Source organism: Zeus faber (assembly GCF_960531495.2).
Source record: "Zeus faber genome assembly, chromosome: 14".
Classification (NCBI taxonomy): domain Eukaryota; kingdom Metazoa; phylum Chordata; class Actinopteri; order Zeiformes; family Zeidae; genus Zeus; species Zeus faber.
In genome coordinates, this window is record NC_137200.1 from 27421026 (window position 1) to 27445239 (window position 24214).

General features: G+C 42.9%; 1 protein-coding gene across 1 annotated transcript; it reads right to left on the reverse strand.

Annotated features, from left to right (window-relative positions):
• Positions 1-199: 199 nt before the first annotated feature.
• On the reverse strand, positions 200-22527 carry LOC307240006 (cationic amino acid transporter 2-like; the record flags this gene model as incomplete). The annotated part of the gene is made up of 15 exons (XM_080013581.1): positions 200-220; positions 4350-4447; positions 4561-4612; positions 6277-6334; positions 12466-12604; positions 12709-12817; positions 13447-13613; positions 13698-13831; positions 16249-16351; positions 16590-16726; positions 17099-17321; positions 19598-19731; positions 21150-21312; positions 21508-21663; positions 22161-22527. 15 exons carry the CDS (start codon positions 22525-22527, stop codon positions 200-202), a joined length of 2061 nt encoding a protein of 686 aa, XP_079869707.1.
• Between the last annotated feature and the right edge of the window lie 1687 nt (positions 22528-24214).

The window sequence follows — 24214 nt, forward strand, 5'->3', positions numbered from 1 at the left end:
ACCCCACACCATCAATCACTATGCAACGGATGTCTTCAGTGGATGACACAGAGGCATATCTGGCCATTGTTGAAGGCATCGCAGAGGCATGCAGTTGGCCAAAGGAAGAATGGGCTGTGCATCTTTTCCGCCTCCTTACGGGGGGGTGCAAGCAGCGTTGCACAGTCTACAGCCAGCCATGCCCATGACTACAACGTCCTCAGGCCCGCTGGGTCACACCCTGCACACAGAATTTGACCAGGTGATGAAAATGGAGGGTTATCTGGTGTCCACTGGCGCAGCTCCCACTCACCCATACTTCTGCGTACTCCAGGAAAAACTGTGAGTGGAGTCGTGACACTCAAACAGAGGAGGAGGTTACTCAATTGCTTGTGCCGAAAAGCTGTCAGGAAATGGTTTTCCAGGCGGCTCATCACAATCGACCGGTCACCTGGGTTACCACAAAACACTGAACCGGACAACGGCCCATTTCTATTGGCCGGGGTTTCGTACAGACATGCGATGGTGGCGTGCGTTCTGCCGCAGGCCACCCCAAAAAGGGAGTGCACCCCCCTTCCCTTAGTTGAGGTCAACTTCGAAAGAATGATGGTCCTCATCAGGTCATTAGACCTAGTGCACGGGGACACCGCTTTGTGTTAGTCTTGGTGGATTATGCAACACGGTATCCGAAAGCGGTTCCCCTGTGTAGTATCTGCAAAGAGCGTTGCACAGGTTCTGTTTCATGCTATCTCCCGAGTCAGATTCCGGAAAGAGATTTTGACTAATCAAGGCACTTCATTTATGTCATGCACACTCAGGGAACTGTACTGTGTTGGGCCTTCGCTCTGTTCAGACCGGCGCGTACCATCCGCAGAAAGTATGGCTGGTGGAAGGGTTCAATAAAATTCTGAAGAACATCGTTTATAAGTTTGTTCTTGCGTCACGTCTAGCTCAAATTACGCGCGTGGCAAGGGCCCTTCATGGTCACACGGCGAGTGGCGGATGTTGATTATGAGGTTGTACGCTTAGACGGGGGGGGCTACCCAAATTTACCACCTCAACCTCCTAAAAGCATGGAGGGAGGCAGCCACTGTCTCTCTGGCAACAACTGTAGTGAAGAGAGGTGAGTTGGGACCAGATGTCCTAAAGTTGAATCAATCCATCTCTCACCGGGCCAGAGAGAAGAGGTTGCCGATTTGCAATGGCGGTTTTCAGATAGAAACGTCCCCAGTGGTAAGGGTACATTTACGGCCCTATTCCCTGCCTGAGCACAAAGGAAAGCTGGTGCAGGCAAATCAAGGCCATTTGACATGGGAGTGATTGAGGAGTCCAACAGCAACTGATGTAGTATGTTCCCCTCTAGTAGCTAAAAAGTGGTAAACCAAATGTAAAGATAATACAAGGTCCATTCAAAAAAATCACAGCAAGTAGAAGACCCCAGGATTCCAAACATTTTGGAGCTGGGACACACTCGGTGCTCAGTGGTTGTGACAGCTGTGACCCTGTGACAGTGAAGCTGAAAACCCAAAACTGCTCAACAGTCTGAGTACAGTCAATTTCACACACTTGAAAAAGCAAAACAATACAATAATAATTCTTTACCACTTCACCTGTAACACTGACACAACATGTTTATGATATAAAACCCTCACGGCTCTTATTGTAGAAAACATATTGGTCTTATTTGTTACTTAACATATTTATTGTGTCATTATAGCATTATTGTGAATTTGAAAGAACAAGGAGTCTTTAAAACTACTCTAAGTATTTAGTCATATAAAATATTTTATTTGATACATGAGCTTTATTGAAATCATGCTGATTTGTCCAAATTACTTGCACAAAGATTAAGACAAAGAAATAAATGGAAATACCCTTTTACCGAACCTATCCTTGTGAAATGCACTGTTAAATTATTATTAATATTATTTTTATTTTGTGTTTTCATTAGCTAAAAATGCAAAATCAAAAAAGGAGTTATCCACATTTGAAAAATGAAAAAAAAGACTGTTTTTAAGACTGACATAATAAGAGATGATAAGAGTTTAAGCATGGCACCATCGTCGCTGGAAGCTCTAAGCAGTTGATCCTTACCTTCTGAGTTGTTCAGTGCAGTGTGTTTGGATGGTTCTTAAACTCAGTATTTTAGGGGATAAATTCTTTCAATCTGTCTTCCACAGTCACTGCTTCAGGTACACAGAACATTTTTTGACACATTATGTTACATTACAGATGTATGTGCCACTTCTTGAAAAGAGAGGATCATAGCAATCCATTCGAAAATCCTCGGTCAAAAATGTTCTTTCAAAATGACTAGGATGAAAATCACGATTCATGGAACGTGTTTAACTTTGAATTTACCGTCTCTTAGACTAGGTTTCCTAAGGGTCATGAATGGCAGATCTACAGTTCTTTTTTTTCTGGACTTGAACTTGCTTATGACATAAAAACAATTAACATTTTGGAATAACAAATGAAAGACGGTCTATCTTGGAGAAAAGTCAATTGATGGGCAAGATTAGGAATCTAAACGAGAAGCAAAATCAGATGTGATTTGCAACCTATGATCACGTGCGGTTTGACTGGGAAAGACACTGAAGAACATTGAACTCATTGTCATGTTCATGAAACCAGTTTGAGACGACTTTTGCTTTGTGATATGGTGCACACTGTTATCACACTGGAAGTGCTGTAGGCATGAGATGGTGGGTAAATTGTGGCCTTGAAGGGAGGCACATGGTCAGCAGCAGGGGGGTTTCTAGGATTCAAAGACATCAGGGGCCCAAGCAGACCATGCTGCTCCAGGCATTCTGTTGGGAGAATAGCTCTGTGGCTTTTTTATTATTATTATTATTATTATTATTATTATTATATATATATATATATATAAATTTTTTTTTCACACAGACAGACAGACAGACATAGAGTAAATTGTTAAATTTACCTCAAAGTAACACTAGTATATTGTCAGAATAAAAACAATGTAGCTCCACGCGACTATAAGTGAGGATGTGATGAACCATGTGTTTTACAGTAACCTGTCAAACCTGCCTCAGACTTTCATTGCTATTTTTTCATTGGATTTCGTAACAAAGTAGAAGCATTGTACATTGAAAATGTAATGAAAAAAAAAAGAAAAATAAACAATGTGAGATCCATTCCTGGAACCTCCTTGTAATGTTTAGTTTGTCATAAGTGGCAAGTGAGTTATTTGGCGTGAATAAATACACCATGGGGGTGTCAGAATGTTGACTATTATAATAAAGCCTCAGCATATTTATTCTGTTGTAAATAATCTTGAGCACAAAGCCAATACGGCGTTCAGATGGAACACAGTAGATGGGGACGGGATAACGACACTTTCTGAACGGCACGGGGGGAGGGGAAAACCCGTAGCGAGGGAGAGGTACAACAGCAAAACAAAACAAGCTTCATCATATAACTCCAGGTGTTGTTGCACCAATATTATTAGCCTCTTGTTGTCCATATCTGCACCAGAATTGATCTGCCATGTTGCTCTTGCTTTCTCTAATGTCTGTTAGGTAGCTACGTAACATCCCGCTGTAATTCTGGCACTGAACACGGCAAAAGTTAAAATGTTTTAATTTTGACAGCGAATGCTGTGTATCGTTGTCGGCCTGCAGCCATGCTCTTGTCCACGAACATGACATTGATTTGCCATCTCCCGTCTACCATGATCCATGTGAACGTGGAGTAAGCCTTTCAGACAAAAGCCTCACTTTGTGGCCAAAGTGCTTACCTGAGCTGGTGAGCCTTCCGGTAGTAGTACAAACAGTAAAAGGGCATTTTGAGGATCTCATAAGCCAAGGCCATACCAAGCACGATAGTCTCTCTTGTTTACCTCAATAGCGTGTCTGATGTAAGAAAATTACAACTTTACTGCTCCTGGCTGTGCCCCCGGAGGAAGGACAAGCTAGGATGGGTTAAACGCAGAGGCCTCATTTCACCGGCCACCATCCAAAGCGTGTGCGTGCATGTGTTGTAGTGTGGTGAGCTGTGTGACGATTGAAGATTTTTCTTCTTCTTCTTCATTTAATATTGTATCGTGAATATGGCAATTCCATATTACACATTATTATATTTGGTGAATTTTTCATGTTGTCTATAAAAAATTTCATAGATGGCGAAATACACAGTTCTGTTGCAATTTCTAATGAAGGAAAATCTACTTGTGTACAGTAATCATAATTATCCTGCTTTTAAAGTCTCATGACCTGAAGCCGTGTTTTTTCTGATTGAAAAAAAATTGAACAGTATTGATTATGTAGTGATTACAGCAATGATAAATCTGCCGAAACAGCAAATCCCAACATTGGAGACCTGTTCTCAATTATTAGAAGTGGACTCACTTTGACGTAGGGCAAGTTGGAAAAGGTGTCCATATTCTCAATGCGGTACGGATCCTGATTTCTCAACTCATTAAAAAGAGTCAACGCCTGATCAATATCTGGAAGACAAATATTGGATTAAGAAAGGGTTTTTTATTGTGCCTCCTGGCACAATTTACCACAGGTTTTGTGTTTGCCAAAGGTGTTGTGATAGGCCACAATGGCCTATCACCTTGGGCCTTGCAGAAATCTTTAATCCAACAGTCTGGCCAAGCTGGCTTCAGCTGCAGAGAAAAGCCAAAAAATAATGTTTGTTGGGGTCGGCCATCACTTAATTTTCTCTTCATGATGAAGAACTCCCAAGTCCAGGGTCTAAGTGAAGGCTTAAGTTTAATCTTTGGATTAATGGATGTGGCCTCCAGGTCAACCTTGATAACAGAGGAAATGGATTATCTGGACTAACACCAGTACCAAGACCAGATAGAAGGAGCTGAATCACCAGCTTCGTTACCTTAGTCTATGCCAGTGGTTCTTAACCTTATTGGAGGTACTGAACCCTGCAAGCTTCATCAGTGCATTCACCGAACCCTTTGTAAATGGAAAAATAAAATATGATTTCTTCAAAATATAGGTTTATATTTTATTAGTGCACAAAATGAACCATGTATCAGTTGCACACAAAATCACTGTGTTCAAAGAACAAAACCAACAAAACATGAATTTCACACAAAAACATAACTCAATGAATATTTACTGCAAATCAATGTGACTTTTGCTGTTACCTTTCAGATATAAGTTCAGAAATGCGCGGCTTCACCTTGGCAAATGCCACTCTCATATCATTTTCGCAACAAAGTCTGTTCCTTTTCTTAGTTTTCATGTCTACCATCCTCGAAAAGGATTGCTCGCAAAGATACGTTGTAACAAACAGTGTGAGCATCTCAAGGGCTTTCTTAGCAATAAGGTATGGTACGATTTGGTGACACCAAAACGTTGAGAGCGTTGTTGTTCTGAAGAGTTGCTGTTGAAGCTGGCTCTGCTGAAGTTCAATGATTTCGTCAAAGTATTCATCGTTGACATCTGCTGTTGCAACACTAAATGTGAACGGCTGTCTCACCTATGCTGGATATGACCCTCTGGTGGGGAAGTATCCGTCGAGAGACTTTGCGAGCTCATCTAAGTGCATGGCAATTGCTTGCTTCAGCTCCCCAGGTACAGAAATGTCTCCAATTCCAGACACGTCTTCAATGTTACTTACACCGTCATCCAGCAGGGGAAAGTTTGCAAAGTTATCATTCTCTGTTCGTCGTTTCCATAAAGGTAGTGTAGTTTCTTGATGAATTTGATGTGTTGATGAAGAAGGAGTGACCGCTGATGCTGACTTTAGTAAAATAATAGGTCTATTACAAAAGAACAGCATCAGACCAGACTTGCCCAGGAGGTCCAGGAGAGAACCGAGCCGGATGGATTCTCTGTCGAATGAAACTCGGGCAGGTGCTTTTATGCTTAACCAGAGACAACGTTGACCATCTGATTCCCCTACATAGGTCACCCTTCACATTTTCACCTCCCTTATCACAGGGAACCCCTGACAATGGGCTCTCTCTCTCTCTTGACACCCCTGGCACCGTCTGTTAATAATTATCTTATACAATGGGTACTGTCTTTGGACGCCACATATTACAAGACACCTCAGTAGCTTTTTTTTTTTAACACCTTCAGGTTTTCTTCCGCTTCGATGATGTTGACTCCACCGCCCTGCATCTGTCGATTGAGATGATTGAGAGCATCAAAAATATCGGCCATGTACGCCAAAATGAGAATGAATTCAGAATTTCCGAAGCAATCTGCGTGACAATGTTGGTACTCTTGCAAAAACAGGGCTAATTCCACACGCATGGCAAAAACACGATTCAGCACCTTTCCCCGGAATAACCACCCTAAGTACCTTGAATTCAGAGCCCATTTCCTTACACAGCTCTTTGAAGATGCGGTGCTTCATAGCACTATTTCGCACGTAGTTCACACATTCAATTACAATTTTTAATACTTCTGCCAGTTTTGGAGGCAAGGTTTTTGTTGCCAACGCATGCCTGTGCAGAACACAGTGCATAACAATGATGTGTGATGCATCGAATTTGCATCGAGTGTCGTCCCAGCATGGCTGGAGCTCCGTCCGAACAAACTGCAGAAATCATATTCCACGAAAGATCGTTGTCTCTGAAGAAGTCATCCACGAGTTTCTTCACATCGACTGCCTTGGTTGTTGTTGTAAGAGGCTTACAAAATAAAAAATCTTCCTTTATTACGTCGTGTTTCATATAGTGCACAAATACAACAAGCTGGCTTAGACTGGAAACGTCAGTGGTCTCGTCGAGTTGGAGGCTGAATTTTTCTGGACATGAAATCAGATCTGCAATTACTTGAGCCAAGATGTCATCGCTCATGTCGTCTATTCTGCTGCTGATAGTGTAATTTGAAAGAGGAATTTGGGATAACTTATCTTTAGCAGCTTTTTTCCAGCATGATATTCGCCATCTTAAACGCAACTGGTTTTACGAGTGTTTCACCAATGGTGTGTGGTTTGCCCTGCTTTGCGATCAGGTACGCAACTTCGTACGATGCTGTGAGGATCAGTTTGTCGATGGGTACAAAGCCGAGAACAGGCAGAGTAGCCTTTTCATCGAATCTGGCTCTCTTCACCTTGAATTCAGCAAGCGTTGTGTTGTTGTATTTCCCATCTCCATGCAGCTTTAGGAAGTGTTCCTTTAGGTTTGCCGGTGCTAGACTAGAATTGCTCAACTTGCCATTTCAAATCATGCATTGAGGACGCTGACTCCCATTACGTTCCTTTATACACGTGAATCCATATTGTACGTATTTGTCCAACCACTTTCTTTTTTTGCTCGACATAGTTAGTATGAAGGGATTGAAAGATTAAAAGAAAATCACAAATTACGTACAATCACAACAGCCACCAGTGGACTACTGAGCGCACCAAGTTCCCCGCAGCACAGACACAAAGCCAAGCAATGTGGCGTGATCAGGTGCAGCCAATGATGGCCAAGTGAAGCGTGACGTCACGAATAATACGAGTGGGCTGAATTCATTTTGTGTTACACAAGTTATTTTGTGTAACACATTTTTACTAAGCAACAAAATATTTGTAATTTAACACAGCGAAGGAAAAATGTGTGTTGCCAAATTGTCGGCAGCCAATTTTTTGACGGCCGACAAAAACGGCCCGACATTGCTAGTGTGAACCGGGCTATACTGTGTGTGTCTTGACCACTGCCGAACCCCTGAGAGTGACTCAACGAACCCCTGGGGTTCGATCGAACCCAGCTAAAGAACCACTGGTCTAGGACTTCCTAGTCTCAAACTTATTCATCTTAAATTAAGCAACGTCTCAGAAAGGCATTTTTAAATTATGGATAAATTAAAGTTGGATTATTTTAGTCCCGATTTAGATAAAATCCCATCTGCGAAATTGCCCCATACTCTGTCATTATGATACTGGTATCCAGAACCAGGTCTACCATTTAAGAATAGCTTCTCCAAGGGTGATAAACAATGATATCTAGCATTTCGTAAGAGTAAAGACAAAGATACCATTTCAATATTGGTGACCAGGTTGCAGAGCTCCAGCCATGCTCCCCAGTGAGGGATGATGCACTATTCAAGGAGACTAAAACGCGCTGCCAGCGATTGGAGGACAATCGGCGGAGTCTCCAGACAGATCCTCTTCCAGGTGTGTCTGTCCTGCTGGAGCTTACGCCATACGACCATTTGACCATTTGACCACCCCTACTTCCACATAGGGGACTGCGGCCTTAGAGGCGCAGAGCGCCGCACTCCCCCAACCCTTGAAAAAAGACATGCGTGTCCTCCTGAAGCACAATGTCCTCCACACTGCCGAAACCTTTCGCCACTTCCGAGGCAGGTGAGCTACCAGGGAAGGCCAGAAATTCCACATGGTGACTTTCCTCATTAAAAATGTCCAACAGGCGTTACTCCTCCAGCATGTCCAGTCTCTTTGCAGTGGGATATCAGGGTTTCAAGCGTGCAACATGCTCCACCTTCCTGTTCTCCCTGTCGTGCTCTAGTACAACATCATAATTAGCCAGCCCCACCTGAGCAACGCGGTATGGACCGAGCCACTTAGGAGCCAGTTTTGCTGTAAATGATTTTTCAGCTTTGGATAAACTATGAGACCGGAGCCATACTCTGCCTTTGTCCTGATATTGCTGATCTCGGTGAGTCCTATCATTATTGTGTTTCTGTGTCAGGTGTTTATCCCAGTGCTTGTGGGTCTCTCCTACATCGGAGGCTATCATTGTTTTCAAGGTTCTGTTTATTCTCTCCGTCATATTGGTGGTAGGCTGAGGTAATTTTCTGCTTCAGGCTCCACTATTCACAGGTGGCTTAGAAGATGTAGGAGATGAACTGACTTCCCTGGTCCGACAGCAGGTAATTGGGAACTCCCCATATGGTGAGGATTTCCTGGATATTTTTCGTACCGTTTCAGCTGTTGCTTTTCATAAGGCATATAGCGCCACCCAACGGGTAAAGTAGTCCACAAAAACAAACAGGCAGACATTACCCTTGGAACTCCTCGGAAAGGGGCCCATCAGGTCCATTCCCAGCATCTCCTAAGGTTGGTTTACCATGGTTTGCTGTAATTTCTCAGCTACCAGGCGGCTCTCAGGCTTGAAGCGAAAACGGTATAACTAGCTAGACAAGCTACCGTGTTATAAAAGACGCGAAGTTCATTGCATACAGCTCCTCACCACTTGACGCTGTGCACAAGGACTCTCTCTTTGCAGAGGGATATCACTGATATTAGTTGCCTTTTAATCTGCACCAAGTCCCCAAACTCACTACAGAGAGGCGCCATTTTCATTTAACTGAGGTGACGTCACCGCTGGAGAGTAGTCATTGTCTCGCGATAGCACAACCCACTGACGCATATGTCGTGTGGGCCCTGTGTGATTTTTATTGGTTGACTGTTAATATTAGTATGCTAATTTATGCATATTGACCTGTAATATGGGGGTGTGCTTCATGGACTATTTGGGACAGTGGGATCAATGTTTTTGCTGGTGGGTAGTTTTCCGTAAGGGTTGGCGCTAATCAGCAAGACCCAGCTGATGGCAAAGAGACACAGCTGGAATCCCAAGAGTGACGCAGCCCTACCGTGGGACTCCGGGCCATTCCCATGCCAACACCCCACCTGCTGTCAAAGTAAAAGTCCTGGCTGCTTGGGATCGACTCAACTTAGGAGCCCCGCAGCCGGTAAACTTTCTGCCAGGTCTGCGGTGACCATTGGCGGATCCCACTTTGCCTTGCTTGTGTTCTTTTTTCGGTCGGGAGGGACCCCGAACGGACAATTTATCTTTCTGTTTGTGCCCTTAGTATTTTGTACCTTGTGGTAACCTGCCAAAGTGTGAGATTTGGGGGTAGGCCTTAGGCAGGCCACCAGTAAGGTTAGTGCGGTCCATAACTTACGCATGCGACTGGTGTGCTGGTTTGACAGATTTGTGGTAGTTCAGTCACAAATCTAAATGTTTGCCGTGAATGCATTTTTATACAGTGTGCTGTCTCGTAAGCCCCGTGCATATATTCGCTGTAATTTAGACCCAGTCTACTGTGTGGTTGTCATCGGCTCTAGGCCCCCTTATCCAGTGCAATTTGAGTTATTTTAATGGATGAATTGTAATAAAATAACTTCTTAATTGGCGCTCGCTGCCTCTGTGTGTCCTGGGTTGTCCTTAAGACTTCGCGACACATAGGGCATTTTTTGTTTTCTTTGTTTTTCTTTTAGGCCAAAGAGAAGCTTTATGGATGTGGTAAGGGAGGAAGATATGCAGAACAGAAGGTGTTTGAGGCAGATGATCCGCTGTGGCGACCCCCAACAGGAGCAGCCCGAAGTAGTCAAGTCACATTTTATTTATGGAGCGCATTTCATACCAGGGCAACACAATACGCTTTACAAAACAGAAAGAGAATGTAGTTGTCAGCCGGTCATCACAAAAGAATGCCCCTGAAACAGCAGCAAGAAGATAGTAGACATGCAACTGTGTTTCATACACCACATAAAATAGCGTTTAAAAAAACAAACACGCAAACAGTGGAGTATAATATTAAATATATAAATTATAATGTGAATGATAGATACATAGTGAATAATAAATAACAACTAATGTTGTCAATATTTTCAACGGGTGTTGGTCATCTATTTCTGAAATGTTTTACCAGTAAAGAATCGTACAAGTCCTTCACAGTGTAAATTAAATGAGATATTTTAAATCCTCTGATATTGAGGTTGCTTTATGGACTGTCACTACTCCACTGAATACCTAACAAACGTGAAGGTATTTCGTCACGTGTGTGTGTATGTGTGTGTGTATAGATAGATAGATAGATCGATCGATCAGCGACCGCGTCGACAAATGCTGCCCACTGCTCCTGGCTGCCCCCCGGGGAGAGAACAAGCCAGGCTGTGAAAAATGCAGAGGCCACATTTCACCGGCCACCACGCAAAAGGCGTGTGTGTGTATGTGTGTGTGTGTGTGTGTGTGTGTATATATATATATATATATATATATGCATGTGTTGTGGTATAGTGTATCATGTGACAAATTAAGATTCTCAAAGGTGGAGTCGATTAAAACCCAAGTCTATTGCAAGACCATTGGAGGGAAAGGGGAAACCTTTTTAAATACTTCCCTTCATTGAAAGGGAACATCTGTCGTTACAGCAGTGAATGTTGGTAATTGGGACATCAAATCCTTTGCGCCACTATTAAATGAACTGACAAAGGTCCGACTTCTCTCTTTGTTGTCAGTTTAATTATAAAGCACAGGCTTTACAGGCATTGTTCAACATTCAAAAAGGTTTCCACCTCTACAACAGGCCTACCCTTTAACAATGGTTAATAGCTTTACAATTGTTGACTCCCCTCAGACTCAGTTTTTCCCCCCAGCCCATCAGGCTTCCTAACCAGCAACATTAATCTGTGATCACATTGATCGAAAAAGTCACCTCGATGTATGTTCTGGTCACTTCCTATGTCCATTCAATTTCCATCCCCACAATTTAATGTACATAATCATTGGCACTCCTACATTTTTTATCTTCATAGAATAACACTCTATTCTTATGGTCCTTGTTCCTCATATTTACAGTCTCTGAAACTGCTTCTAGTGTTTTACTGTTACGTATATTTTTGCTTTTCTCATTTGTGACTCTTTAGTAATTCAATAATTCTTATGCCTACTCGGCATTGTTGCTTGCCAAACCTCAGGAATCTCAATGTTGGAAATGACGCTGGTTTACTGTGCATTTCACAAATAAAACACTTTGACTTTTGACTTTGAAATGCCTCAAGCGAAGAATTCTGTTAATTGCTTTTCAATACACTGAAACATTAATGATTTAAATGACTTACAATCTTTATTCAGCTACCTCCTAAATTTACATAAACAATAAATGGAAAGTCTACCAAGTAAAATAACATGTTTATTATATGATGTGTAGTCAGCTCATAACTCAAACTATTCATATTCATTTTGTGTGAGGATACAATTTTGTCCTCTGAATAGGTTCCGTGTGTCATAAATATTGTTTCATATCAATCATTGAAATAGTCAAAATAAAATAATGCTACTACATATTATTATATTATTATTCTTTTATTGGCATATTATATATGCCATGAAAAGAATCACAGTTCAGATGGTGATGGGGTTCGTGCCCATTCATCCGACTGCATTTTACGTAAACTTACAGCACAAGCCGTCAACATATAAATAATGCACGACTGGTATTATAATGCTGAAGAGAAATGTAAGTGGCCTTCATTTATTGTCATTGTTTGGGCTGATATCCATCAAAGGCAACGCAACAACACAACTTTGTTGTGAGGTGTCAAATGTGCCCTGTCAAAAATGAGAAATGTCCTTTACAATGATATAATTTTTTTCACAGATGTAAAAACATACTGCGTTTGTTTGGGAGATGTGTTAAGCCAAAATCAAAATGGTTTGTGAATTCTCTTTTCTTGTCCGCGTTATGTCATCCTCCTCCTCCTCCTCCTCCTCCTCATCCTCCGATTGGGGCACATCACATCTCTGACCCTCTGGAGACGTCCCGAGAATCAAAATCTTCCTCCATATCCGTAGCCATGCTTTCAATGTTGACTTCGGAGTGTGCATTCTGAAGCCTTTGTTTTTGCACACTATGCTGAACACCATAGCAAAAGTACACAGTTAAGCCTGTTTTAAGAAAAGGAACATAGCCAAAGTATTGATTTAACAGGTATTTGATTAAACAAGATATTATGATATATTTTTTCCGACCAATGACTATATTTACAAACCCATTGCCATCCAAACTGCATAGCGGATCCACGTGTCTGGTCCAAGTTGAACCATCAAATAAACGTTGACAAAGACACTCATAATTGGAAGAAAAGGCAGAAAAGGAACCTGAATAAATGAAGAATATAACAGTGGTTTGCATTGTATGACAAAATGGACTACAATTCTTTAGGTCCCTGCTTTAGTAAAAAACATACCTCACAGACCTTGCACATTCAGCATATTCAACTGTCAACTTGCTACCCCACTTTAGGATTCAAGCTTAAGTCCTCGCTTACTCTACCGGCTGTTGCTAGAGTATCGGCTTCATGGCTACAAGCACCAAACAGCCTCCATTCAATTAATGAATATAAAACAAAAAACATTTATATCACGGCGTCCCGGCCGCTGGCTGCAGACCTCCTACACCACTCGGTGCACTAGATGCTGTGCTACACGACTCGACTCTTCCTTTTTGTTTATCTCTGAGCGTCAGCAGGAACTTCTTCATATCGAGAAATCGAGGCTTGGTTTATGCTAATTTGGTGTTTTGAGCACGCCCCCGTCCTGTTAGAATCGCTCTGTCAACATACTGTATGCACGGTTATAAGAACAAATGTTGCTGGTACGCACACGCCTTGAACGCGGTCGTCATTTTCCACATCCAGCTTTTTGTGCACACAAAGTAAAAACTATTTTCACGTATTGGTGAATGTGGCCCATTGAGAGAAGTTTGGGGAGATGTGTCAGGGACATACCATAAAAACAGCTTTGGCCGTACTCTGTGGTTGTCTCCAGATGATCAGGGTGATGAACACTAGTGTCACCAGGATCACGGTGACCAACAGAAGACTCCACCACTCCTGGGCCAGCAGGGAGTCTGCAGCCTTGCTGATCACGATGCTCAGGAAGACCACTAGAAAGACTGGAGAGAAGATACACTTGTGTTATGGGGCTTGGATTTCACTTGTAAACAAAACAAAATGATGGTGTGAAGAGGATCACTTACTCATCAAAACTGTCAATATTGACACATTTTTTGAGGTGCGGGAAGTGGCTTGCGAGGGAGGATACATAGCGGTGAATACTGTGAATTCTTCCAGTTTGCTGTAACTTGAGTTAACGGGGAGATCTGCTTGGTACCTAGGGAGGTGAAAATATGCATTTAAATACTATTTGGAGATTTCTAACTCCTTTGCGTTTTCTGTCCTTGTAATTCTGGAGGTTAAGCATGTGATGTACAACAGGGTTATGGCATCTTGTTTTCTCTCTCTTGGTTTGATTTAATGGATTAAATTTTTAATTGAAGTCAGTCCGTACTCAACATCATGTTTTTGATATCTATTTGTGTGAAATTATAAATTGTTTTCCAATGGAGGCCAATGGCAACTACAGAAGACCTCATTCACAAACATGTGCGGCAATGTTCTTACTTTGTGTCCAAAAAGCTGGATGCGCAAAGTCAGCACCGGATTCAAGAGGCTTGTATACCAGCCACGTTTGTTCTTTCCCACGTGCGTACATTGATATATCTGAACTATTCTAAAATGACAGGCGCCTGCTGACAACTTCTAACAAGCATAAAGCACGCCTCGATTTCTCCCTATAAAGAAGTTGATTGCTGAGTTGCTGCTGAGTTGAAAAGAGCAGTCTGATGCAGGAGGTTTATGCTGCAGTAACAGAGACAGTGGGCATCGTTTCACCTTGGGTTCACACTTTGGCTGAAATAAAAGAAGTGGATTGATATAAAAGTAGATTTTCCTTTTTATGAATTACATGGAGGCTGTTTGGGGCTTCCCTGTGGTCGTGGGGTGTCTATACGGCTGAGGACCCAGTAAAAGGCCCCGTGTCTATACGGCTTCGAGGGCTTTTTTGCTGCTTGGAGGCTCTACGATATAATACTGACCTTATACACCAGAACCAATTGGGACAAGTCCCGTACACAGGTCCCATACACTCACTGGTGGACACATCACACAAACACACACACACACACACACACACACATACAGGCACACTCATCACAGGTGCATACACACCTCACAAGCACCTGCTTTGAACGCACCCCCATCACCCTCCTGATTACACCCCTCTCCTTTCCTCCCTCATTTACTGCCATAACTATTCCAGGAAGAAGCCACGTGCCGAATTGCTGTTCCAATTTTCCTGGACTTAATGAAGTCTGTTTTGTCAAAGACATAGTTTGTGATTTCTGATGTTTATGTTTTTCCAGGTACATGTAGTTGTGTGGTTCTATGTTTATTTGTCTTACCCGTGGTGATTCTCCCTCTCTTTGAGTAGTAATGATGATTAGTTGTTAATAAACTTCAGAAATCTGTCCTAGATGCAATAGCATACTGTACAAATACTCTGTGTTATATGCCCAGCAGGCTGACAGCACAGGTTAAAAGATAATAACAATCAATGAAATGTACGTAAGGAAGTAAATAAATAAATAAATGGTGGCTGTTTGGTGCTTGTAGCCCGGAAGTTGATCGCGCAAGGACTTGGACATGGTGGTCTCAGTTTGGGGCAATTGGTCTAGTGATTGAGCTGTTATTCAGGACCCAGGTTATTACATATATAATAATAGAATGAAAATAGGATTAATTAATAATAAATAAAGGGCTTCTCTTTCCAGCGGAAACCGAGTGATCAGCCATTGATTGCAGTGAACTGATCCTGGTGATCTCTAAGATGCAGAGTCTCTCTAAGGTGCTTCCAGCTATGTCCATAAACGTATCCATAAAGCTGAATAGGCCAGTATCACACAAGCTTGGAGATGTTTAAATCATTTTTGACGTGTGTAAGGTTAACAGAGGGGCGAAAGGAATGGATTGCACCGCTAATAGCACCATGAATTGAGCATCAATTGTGCCCTGTATCTGCTTCGTCTCAGCGTCCGATTCACAAAAGATATTTCACTAATGATATGACAGCGCAAACTAGCCCACAAGGTTTTGCTACTGAATGCAATTTGCCCTGGTTTTGCATGTGATCGCAATTATCCATGTGGCAAAGTATAAATGGTGCCTTTGCACCAAGAACACAGTAGGCAGGACAATGGCAGGGAGAAGGAGAAAAATGGGAATCAATGGCTCTGAGGAGGCGGCACGCACAGAACTTTCTTTGTTTTATTCAATGAGGAAATGTAAGAAAATAAATACATCTAAAATAAAAAACACACTGTTTTTATTTATCTTGTTTGCAAAACGGGGAAAGCCCAAATGCATAATGGGTTAGGGTTAGAGTTGGGGTGCATTTCGCCGTTTGCAGGTGCTTTGTGAATTATTTCAGCAGTTTAGCGGCCGCCAATACTTTTGTGAATTCGCCCCAGAGAAAATTCAAGGATCCTAGAACTTTGAATGTAGTGGTGATTTTGCCCATCCAACATTTTTGTAAGTAAAAATATTTCTACAGATATTTGTCAATGAGGCCCACTGGAACCACTCAAAATCTTGCCCTTCTTTTCTTTAAATACAAAAATTCCCCCCTATTAAATAATAATTTTTTGAACAGTAATCTCATTCAATTATCCCAGTGTTGATCATGAGCCTTACCTCAATATGAGAATACATATTGCAACAAGGGTGTAGGCAAAGAGAGTTCCAATAGACATCATGTCAACCAACGCCTTCAGGTCAAACAACAGGGCCATGACAGCTGCAAAGACAATGAGCCTCATAACCAATTTCCTCTGGACGTCAGTTCAATAAATCATACTCGACATGTCATCAGCATTTCCGTACTGTTATACTCATTGCATGATCAACAGCTCCTCCAAATAAGATGTGTTTTTCTTTTACAAACGTCCTCCACAGAGTGTATTAAAAATGGACCACGACTGACTGAAGGAAATACAGGAAAGCTAATACAGTTCATTATTGTTGGCGTCTGTTACCTGCTACGACGCCTGAAGCCAGAGTAGCTGTGACTGGACTCTGTCTATCACTCATTTTACTGAGTGGTTTGAAGAGAAGACCGTCTCTGGCCATGGCAAAGAGAACGCGTGGCATTGGGAACATGGATCCTAAGAGGCTAAGGATGGGGGAAAAAACACTTAACAATACTTGCAAAATCTTATTTGTTGCATTACATTATTTTCTAAATTACTAAACACTGCAATAAGAGCAAATCTATGGAAGAACTTTGGAATAACGTTCTTGGGTTATGGAAATATCTTGATAAAAGGTCATATCAAAGCTGTGATGGCGTGATCAGAATTAGGATTAAAGCTGTACAAGATTGTTTTGCTAAATTAAGTCGTGGTGTCCATGTTCTATTAATATTTGAACTTTCAAAGGGCGCCATCAAGAAAAGTTGAGCCTGGACATTGTGGGTCCCCCAAGGGCTCATTTCGTTGACAGCATAGAATTCGGATGTTATGAGATGCCTCAGATTAAACAATACCTTGTGGATAGTGCACAGAGAGAGCCCACGGCAACAGCATACTTTGCAGGACCCCAACCAATGTATGTGAAGGCTACGGGGAGCGGGCTGTGGACACTGAGCAAATAGTACGGCATCATCAGGGTCAGAGCTGCTGACACGCCGAAATAAGCCAGGAAGCAGACGAGCAGGGACACCACAATCCCCAGAGGTATGGACTTCTGGGGGTTCTGAACCTCCTCTCCTGAGAGAAAACATATATTGTACATTGCTTTTTTTGGATTATGTATTGCACTATTGGTTTACAGTATTTTTAATCCCCTGTGTACAGTTTAGTTTTAACTATTGTGCATCCAAAGTGTGCACATACACTGAACACATAAGCCAGATTCAGACCAAATCCGACAAACGACAGCAAACCGGAAGTCCATTCATTGCTATGGAAAATCAGATTATGAAAAGCTATGACGCGCTGCAGAATTTCTCCATGCGGTCAAGGCTTCAGGATGCGTTCAAATTTTTCAACTCTTGTGACAAGCTTTGGTCCGACAGTACAACTGGAAGTGACGCCAGTCAAGTTTTTTTTATTGGAACTGTGCTTAAAACTAAGTAATTGAGTCATATATAAACTAATGACGTTAACCAAGTGTCACCTTATACACTATCAAGGAGTCTCTTTTTATATGAGTGAATTGTGGGTTTTTTCATATTTCGCAAACACTATATAAAGAGAGTTTTTAACTATGATTCATGGAAAATGCTAAATGTCCAGCTGAGCAAACTACTCGCTGTTGTACTGGAAATAAACAGCTCTCCCATTTTCCCTGATAAAACCCAGACAAAGTTCATCCGACGACCACAAGAGGGAGGATCTGACTGTTGGATGCGATTATGGATTTGGTTGAAATCTCCCCATGTGTGTGTGGGGATGGGTGATTTACCTGTTGCTCGTTGATTGCTCTGACAAGCAACAGGCGTACAGCCACATCTGATCCTGGGGCCAATTACCTAGACCCAAGAAAGATGTGGCTGCTTAAACCACACCACCCCCACACCACATACCCCCAAAATCAAACTAAGGGTAGGGAGTACTGGTTCTTCCTGGACTTCCTGGTTGCTGCTGCTGCCAGTCAGGAGAGGGCTGGTGCTGTGGCCGCCCGTTGACCAACTGGTGGCTCTAGTGCGTCTTCGGACAGCTCTTCTGTGTCCCTTCCCCATGCCAGGGAGTCCCTGTTGAGGCACCACTGTGGCAGTTCCGCCTGCCCTCCGCCACCCGAGTGGCGTGTGGCAGTTTTGCCTACCACGTGCCACCATGTGGCATTTTCAGGGACCTCCGGCACAGGGACACAGACGACAGGGTTGTGGACACCACTTATTTGTAGAGAGTGGGCCAATTGGAATTAGCCCGTGAATATGTGTCATGTCATAGGCTCCACTCTTGAGTGTGTGTGGGGATGAGGCTTTTACCTTTTGTTTCGTTAAACCAACCAACGAGCAACAGGGATGCAGCCACTCTGATCCCAAATACCTAGATCCAGGTAAGATGTGGCTGCTTAAACCAGCCCATCCCCACATCACATTGCGTTTTCAGGGCCCTCCGACACAGAGACACAGGCAGAGATGTTGCAAACACACCAAAGTGGCTGTAGAGTGGCAAGATGTAACAAGCCGGGAACAGATGGACTCATTTCATGACAGAGGCTCTCCCTGTGAGTTGTGATTTACCTGTTGCTCGTTGATTGCTCTGACGAGTAACAGGTGTACAGCCACCTCTGAGCTTGGCCTCAATTATCTAGACCCAATGGGGTTTGAGCACAACTTCCAGGTTCTGTGAGCCAATGACATTTACCTTATCAGGCCACCATAGTCAGTTTCTGTTACAAATTAGCAAAATAAAAAAAATAAAAAATTAATTTAAAAAAATAAGCAATCCAGTTGCTGAATCTTCACCCATGTTATATCGACCAGGCCTAATTTAAAAGTAAGTTCCGACTTTGGTTGCCGTGCTCCAAGCTTATGGGGGGACACTGCACCGGGATGTACCGGGACTCTTATTATTTTTAAAATACTTGAATTCAGATCGTCTGCAGTTTCTTCAGGAACAGCTGGTATTAATTTCTCTTTCTTTTAAAAGATTTGTTTGTTGAGCTACTCAGATGGAGCACGGTTCTAATTCTACTGAAGCTCAACGTGAGGTAGAATTGGGCTGCAAATGTCAACGGGTTGTTTCATGACATGATTTCTGAAATAGACAGCTCACAAAAAACTGATTGACTTGTCTTTTTTCCACAGTTTGTGTTTAAGCAGGCCCATCAGACACAAATGTATGTGCACAAGCACTGAAAAAGTTAGTTTTGCATAATAGGTCCTCACGTTTATTTACCTAGTAGGTTAAATCATTTGAAATGTTGTGCACTTCCTGCAATTACAATGATGTCTTCTGCTACCTTCTGCTTTAAACCTGCAAGGGATACAACTAGAAGAACATCTCAGGGCAAGGAGGAATCTCATTTCACTTACCGGTTGTGGCAATGCAGTCAAATCCAACAAAAGCATAAAAACAAGTTGCCGCTCCTGCTAAAGTTCCCTTGACACCAAAGGGGAAGAATCCACCTTTGCCATAGCCAGTGGTTTCATTCAGTAATGTCTGCATTCTGAAAAGAGCAATGATGTGGTTTTAACTTCAGTTTATCAAATGGATCCATTGAGAATAATGTGTAATAAACAGAAATGGACTGGTGCAATATTTATGTTTTTAATCGGTGATGACTGTCGCAGTTAAAGTTTGTATTCAAAAGTAAACGTGTTCTGCAAACACTTCACAACTGCCCAGTTATAAAAAAAATGTTAGATTGTGCAAATTCTGTGGAAGCATATTTTGTATATATATTTATATTCATATATATATATATATATATATATATATATATATATATATATATATATATATACAGCAATCAGCCACAACATTAAAACCACTGACAGGTGAAATGAATAACATTGCTCATCTCATTCCAATGGCACCTGTCAAGGGGTGGGATGTATTTGGCAGCAAGTGAACAGTCAGTTCTTGAAGTCGATGTGTTGGAAGCAGGAAACATGGGCAAGCATTAGGATCTGAGCGACTTTGACAAGGGCCAAATTGCGAAGGCTAGATGGCTGGGTCAGAGCATCTCCAAAATGGCAGGTCTTGTCGGGTGTTCCCGGTATGCAGTGGTTAGTACCGAGCAAAAGTGGTCCAACAACCGGTGAACCAGAGACAGGGTCAGCTTCCTGTGTATGGGGCTGCACAGTCCAGACCGGTCAGAGTGTCCATGCTGACCCCTGTCCTTGGCCGAAAGTGCCTACAATGGCCCTGTGAGCGTCAGAAATGGACCATGGAGCAATGGATGAAGGTGGCCTGGTCTGATGAATGAGGTTTTCTTCTACATCATGTGGATGGACAGGTACGTGTGCATGCTTTACCTGGAGAAGAGATGGCACCAGAATGCATAATGGGAAAAAGTCAAGCCGGCAGAGGCAGTGCGATGCTCTGGGCAATGTTCTGCTGGGAAACCCTGGCTCCTGGCATTCATGTAGATGTTACTTTGACATGTAGCACCTACCTGAACATTGTTGCAGACCAAGTCTACCCCTTCATAGCAGCAGTATTCCCTAATGGCGGTGGCCTCTTTCAGAAGGATAATGTGCACTACCACACTGCAAAATTTGTGAAGGAAGGGTTTGAGGAACATGAAAAACAGTTCAAGGTGTCAAATTCCCCAGATCTCAATCCAATCGAGCATTTATGGGCTGTGCTGGAACAACAAGCCCGATCCATGGGGGCCCCACCTCTCAACTTCCAGGACTCAAAGGATCTGCTGCTAACGTCTTGGTGCCAGATACCACAGGCCACCTTCAGAGGTCTTGTGTAATCCATTCCTCGACAGGTCAGAGCTGTTTTGGCAACACGAGGGGGAGCTACAGAATGTTAGGCAGGTGGTTTTCATGTTGTGGCTGATATCTATCTATCTATATATATATATATATATATATATATATATATATATATTACAATAAGGAAATGACATACTCATTTAGTGATCCATTCAAGATAGCATCCTCACTGGTGTACCAGTTGTCAATATTCCCCTTTATGAAGCCAGCAACAATAACAAACAGTAACACCAGGACGTTTACTGCTGTAAAAACCTTATTTACAATAGCAGACTCTTTAACACCAAATGCAAGAACCCCTAGAAAGCAAAGACAAAAAATATAGGACAAATAAGTTATATAGAAACCATGGACCAGAAATGTGCTTTTTCAAAAACATCAAGCTCCCACGTGGGAAAAATAAACTGTATATCTTTATTATCGTAATTCACACATACTGTATATACAGTATATTGTAGAGTTATCAGCTAAAAAGAAAATATTGCAGAACATACCTGCCAACAGCATTATGAGGCCGGCTGCAAAGAAGTCAGGGTAGGGAGCTAAACCAGGTACATTCATAGCTGCCTTTTGTCCCAGAGAGTTGACAATGACTTTTCCAATGAGATCGTCAAAAGTTCCGCTCCATGCTCTGGCTACACTTGAAGTTCCTGAAAAAGAAACATCAAGTATGAGGAATTTGATATTTTTCTACCTGGAATTTCAGCAGTAGAGTCAGTTTAAATCTCCCCAACAATATCAAAGTGAGCAATATTTAAAGAAAATTTACATTTGAGACCAGGTCTAGAAAGTCCTTCACAAATATAAACATAAAAGCAGCAGGTATTAAGTAAATATAAGAACATTTAGAAAACTTGGAAAATACATAGAATAATTTATATTTATAGTGTATACCCTATATACCCACACCAATTTTTCTATTCGTATGGGTATTTATTTTTCTATATTTGCCAATTTTTTTTTTCTTTTTGACTTTTTGTGTACATTGGGCAATTTATATTTTATTTGGACTTTATCATTTATTTTATTTTATTTTTCTCCGACTGTAAAGCTCTTTTTTCGCTTGGCGTAAAAAACTGATTCTGATTCTGATTGTGACAGTGAAAAATAAGATAGAGCAGACAGACTTTCAGATGTGTTTCTTTACCTATGACATAAGACAGAAGCAGGTTCCAACCAGTGATAAAGGCCCAGATCTCCCCCACAGTCACGTAGCTATACAGGTAGGCAGAGCCGGTCTTGGGAACACGAGCTCCAAATTCAGCATAACACAGTCCAGCAAACACGGAGGCTATCGCCGCCACCAGAAAAGAAAGAATGATGCTGGGCCCAGCCACGGCCCGGGCCACCTCTCCTGACAGCACATACACGCCCGCTCCCAGCGTGCTGCCCACCCCAAGGGCCACCAAGTCCAGGGTGGTTAGACATCGGCGAAAGTGTGATTCCTCTCCCTCAGGTTCCAGAGGTTTTCTTCGAGACAAGCTCTGCAGGAACAGTACAATGGCACCAGACATCCTGAAAATAATAAAGTACGATTAATGTTTGGAGCAACAAAGATAAACAAACACAAACATCTCTATGAATTCTCTCTCACAGTGAGGCTGGGTCCTGACCCCGGCACATTGACTGTTACACACCTGAAAAGGTATGTTTTGTGTTCCCCAAGAACGCAGGAGTGCCTGTGAATTTCAGTAGGTTTCCTCTCAAGACTTTTTGTTTGATTTGAAAGACAATAAAGCCTGACTGTAGCGAACCCTCTCACAACAGCGATCATTTCGCATTTGCGCAGTCGGCAGGATCTGGGATAGAAGGAGAAGCAGGATGATAAGGGGAGGATCCTCTGGGAACGGTCCTTCGCTGGCTGGCGAGCCAGGTGGCCCTCCGACAACAGCCGCAGTCCCTGGTGGAGCTCATGGCATGGCAGCAAGGGACAGGTCTTACGTGGAGGGGCTGGTGAGGAGTGCCAACCCCACACCACCAATCACTTTGCAACAGATGTCTTCAGTGGATGACCTGGAGGCATATCTGGCCATCATTGAGGGCATCACAGAGACATGGCCAAAGGAGGAATGGGCTGTGCATCTCCTCCGTCTCCTTACAGGGGGGCGCAAGCAGCGTTGAACAGTCTACGGCCAACCACGCCCATGACTACAACGTCCCCAGGCCCGCTGGGTCACACCCCCGAGGACCATCGGTGCCGCTTCAGGGAGCTCACTTTCAAGGCTGCTGGCCAGCCTTTCGCCCTTGCCCAGCAGCTTATGGACGGACGCTGGATGTCATTGGCTCCAGTTGGAAACCCTATCGGTGGAGAACGTGGTCGGGCCATTGCCTTGGAACAGCTGATCACCATCCTGCCACCCAAAACAGTGGCCTGGGTCCAGTGCCACCCGCCCACCAGCCTGGAAGACGCAATCTCCCCTGCGGAGAACCACTTGTCCTTTCAAGTTCAAGTTCAAGTTCAAGTTCAAGAGATTATTTGTCACATACATCCCCCTGGAGTTAGCAGGAGGACAGGGCAAGGCATCCGAGCACTGCCCCACCTACCCCAGCTCCTCGGAAAACCTTCTCCACACGCCACCCGCACTCACACCAACAGAAATATCGAGTGTCATGACATTTCACTGCATATGTGTACGACTGTATGTGTATGTATGTGACAAATAATCTCTTGAACTTGAACTTGAACTTGAAATGGTTTTCCAGGCAGCTCATTACAATCCTATGACCAGTCACCTGGGTTACCACAAAACACTGAACTGGACAATGGCCCATTTCTATTGGCCGGGGTTTCGTGCAGTTGTGCGACGGTGATGTGCTTTCTGCCGCAGGCTGCCAAAAACAGGAGTGCACCCCCTTCCCTTAGTTGAGGTCCTCTTCGAAAGAATGTTGGTCCTCATCAGTCCATTAGACCGAAGTGCACAGGGATAACGCTTTGTGTTAGTCCTGGTGGATTATGTAACACGGTATCCGGAAGCGGTTCCCCTGTGTAGTATCTCTGCAAAGAGCGTTGCACAGGGTCTGTTTCATGCTATCTCCCGAGTCAGAATCTGGAAAGAGATTCTGACTGATCAAGGCACTTCATTTATGTCATGCACACTCAGGGAACTGTACTGTATTGTGTCTTCGCTCTATTCGGACCGGCGCGTACCATCCGCAAACAGATTGGCTGGTGGAAGGGTTCAATAAAATGCTGAACATTGT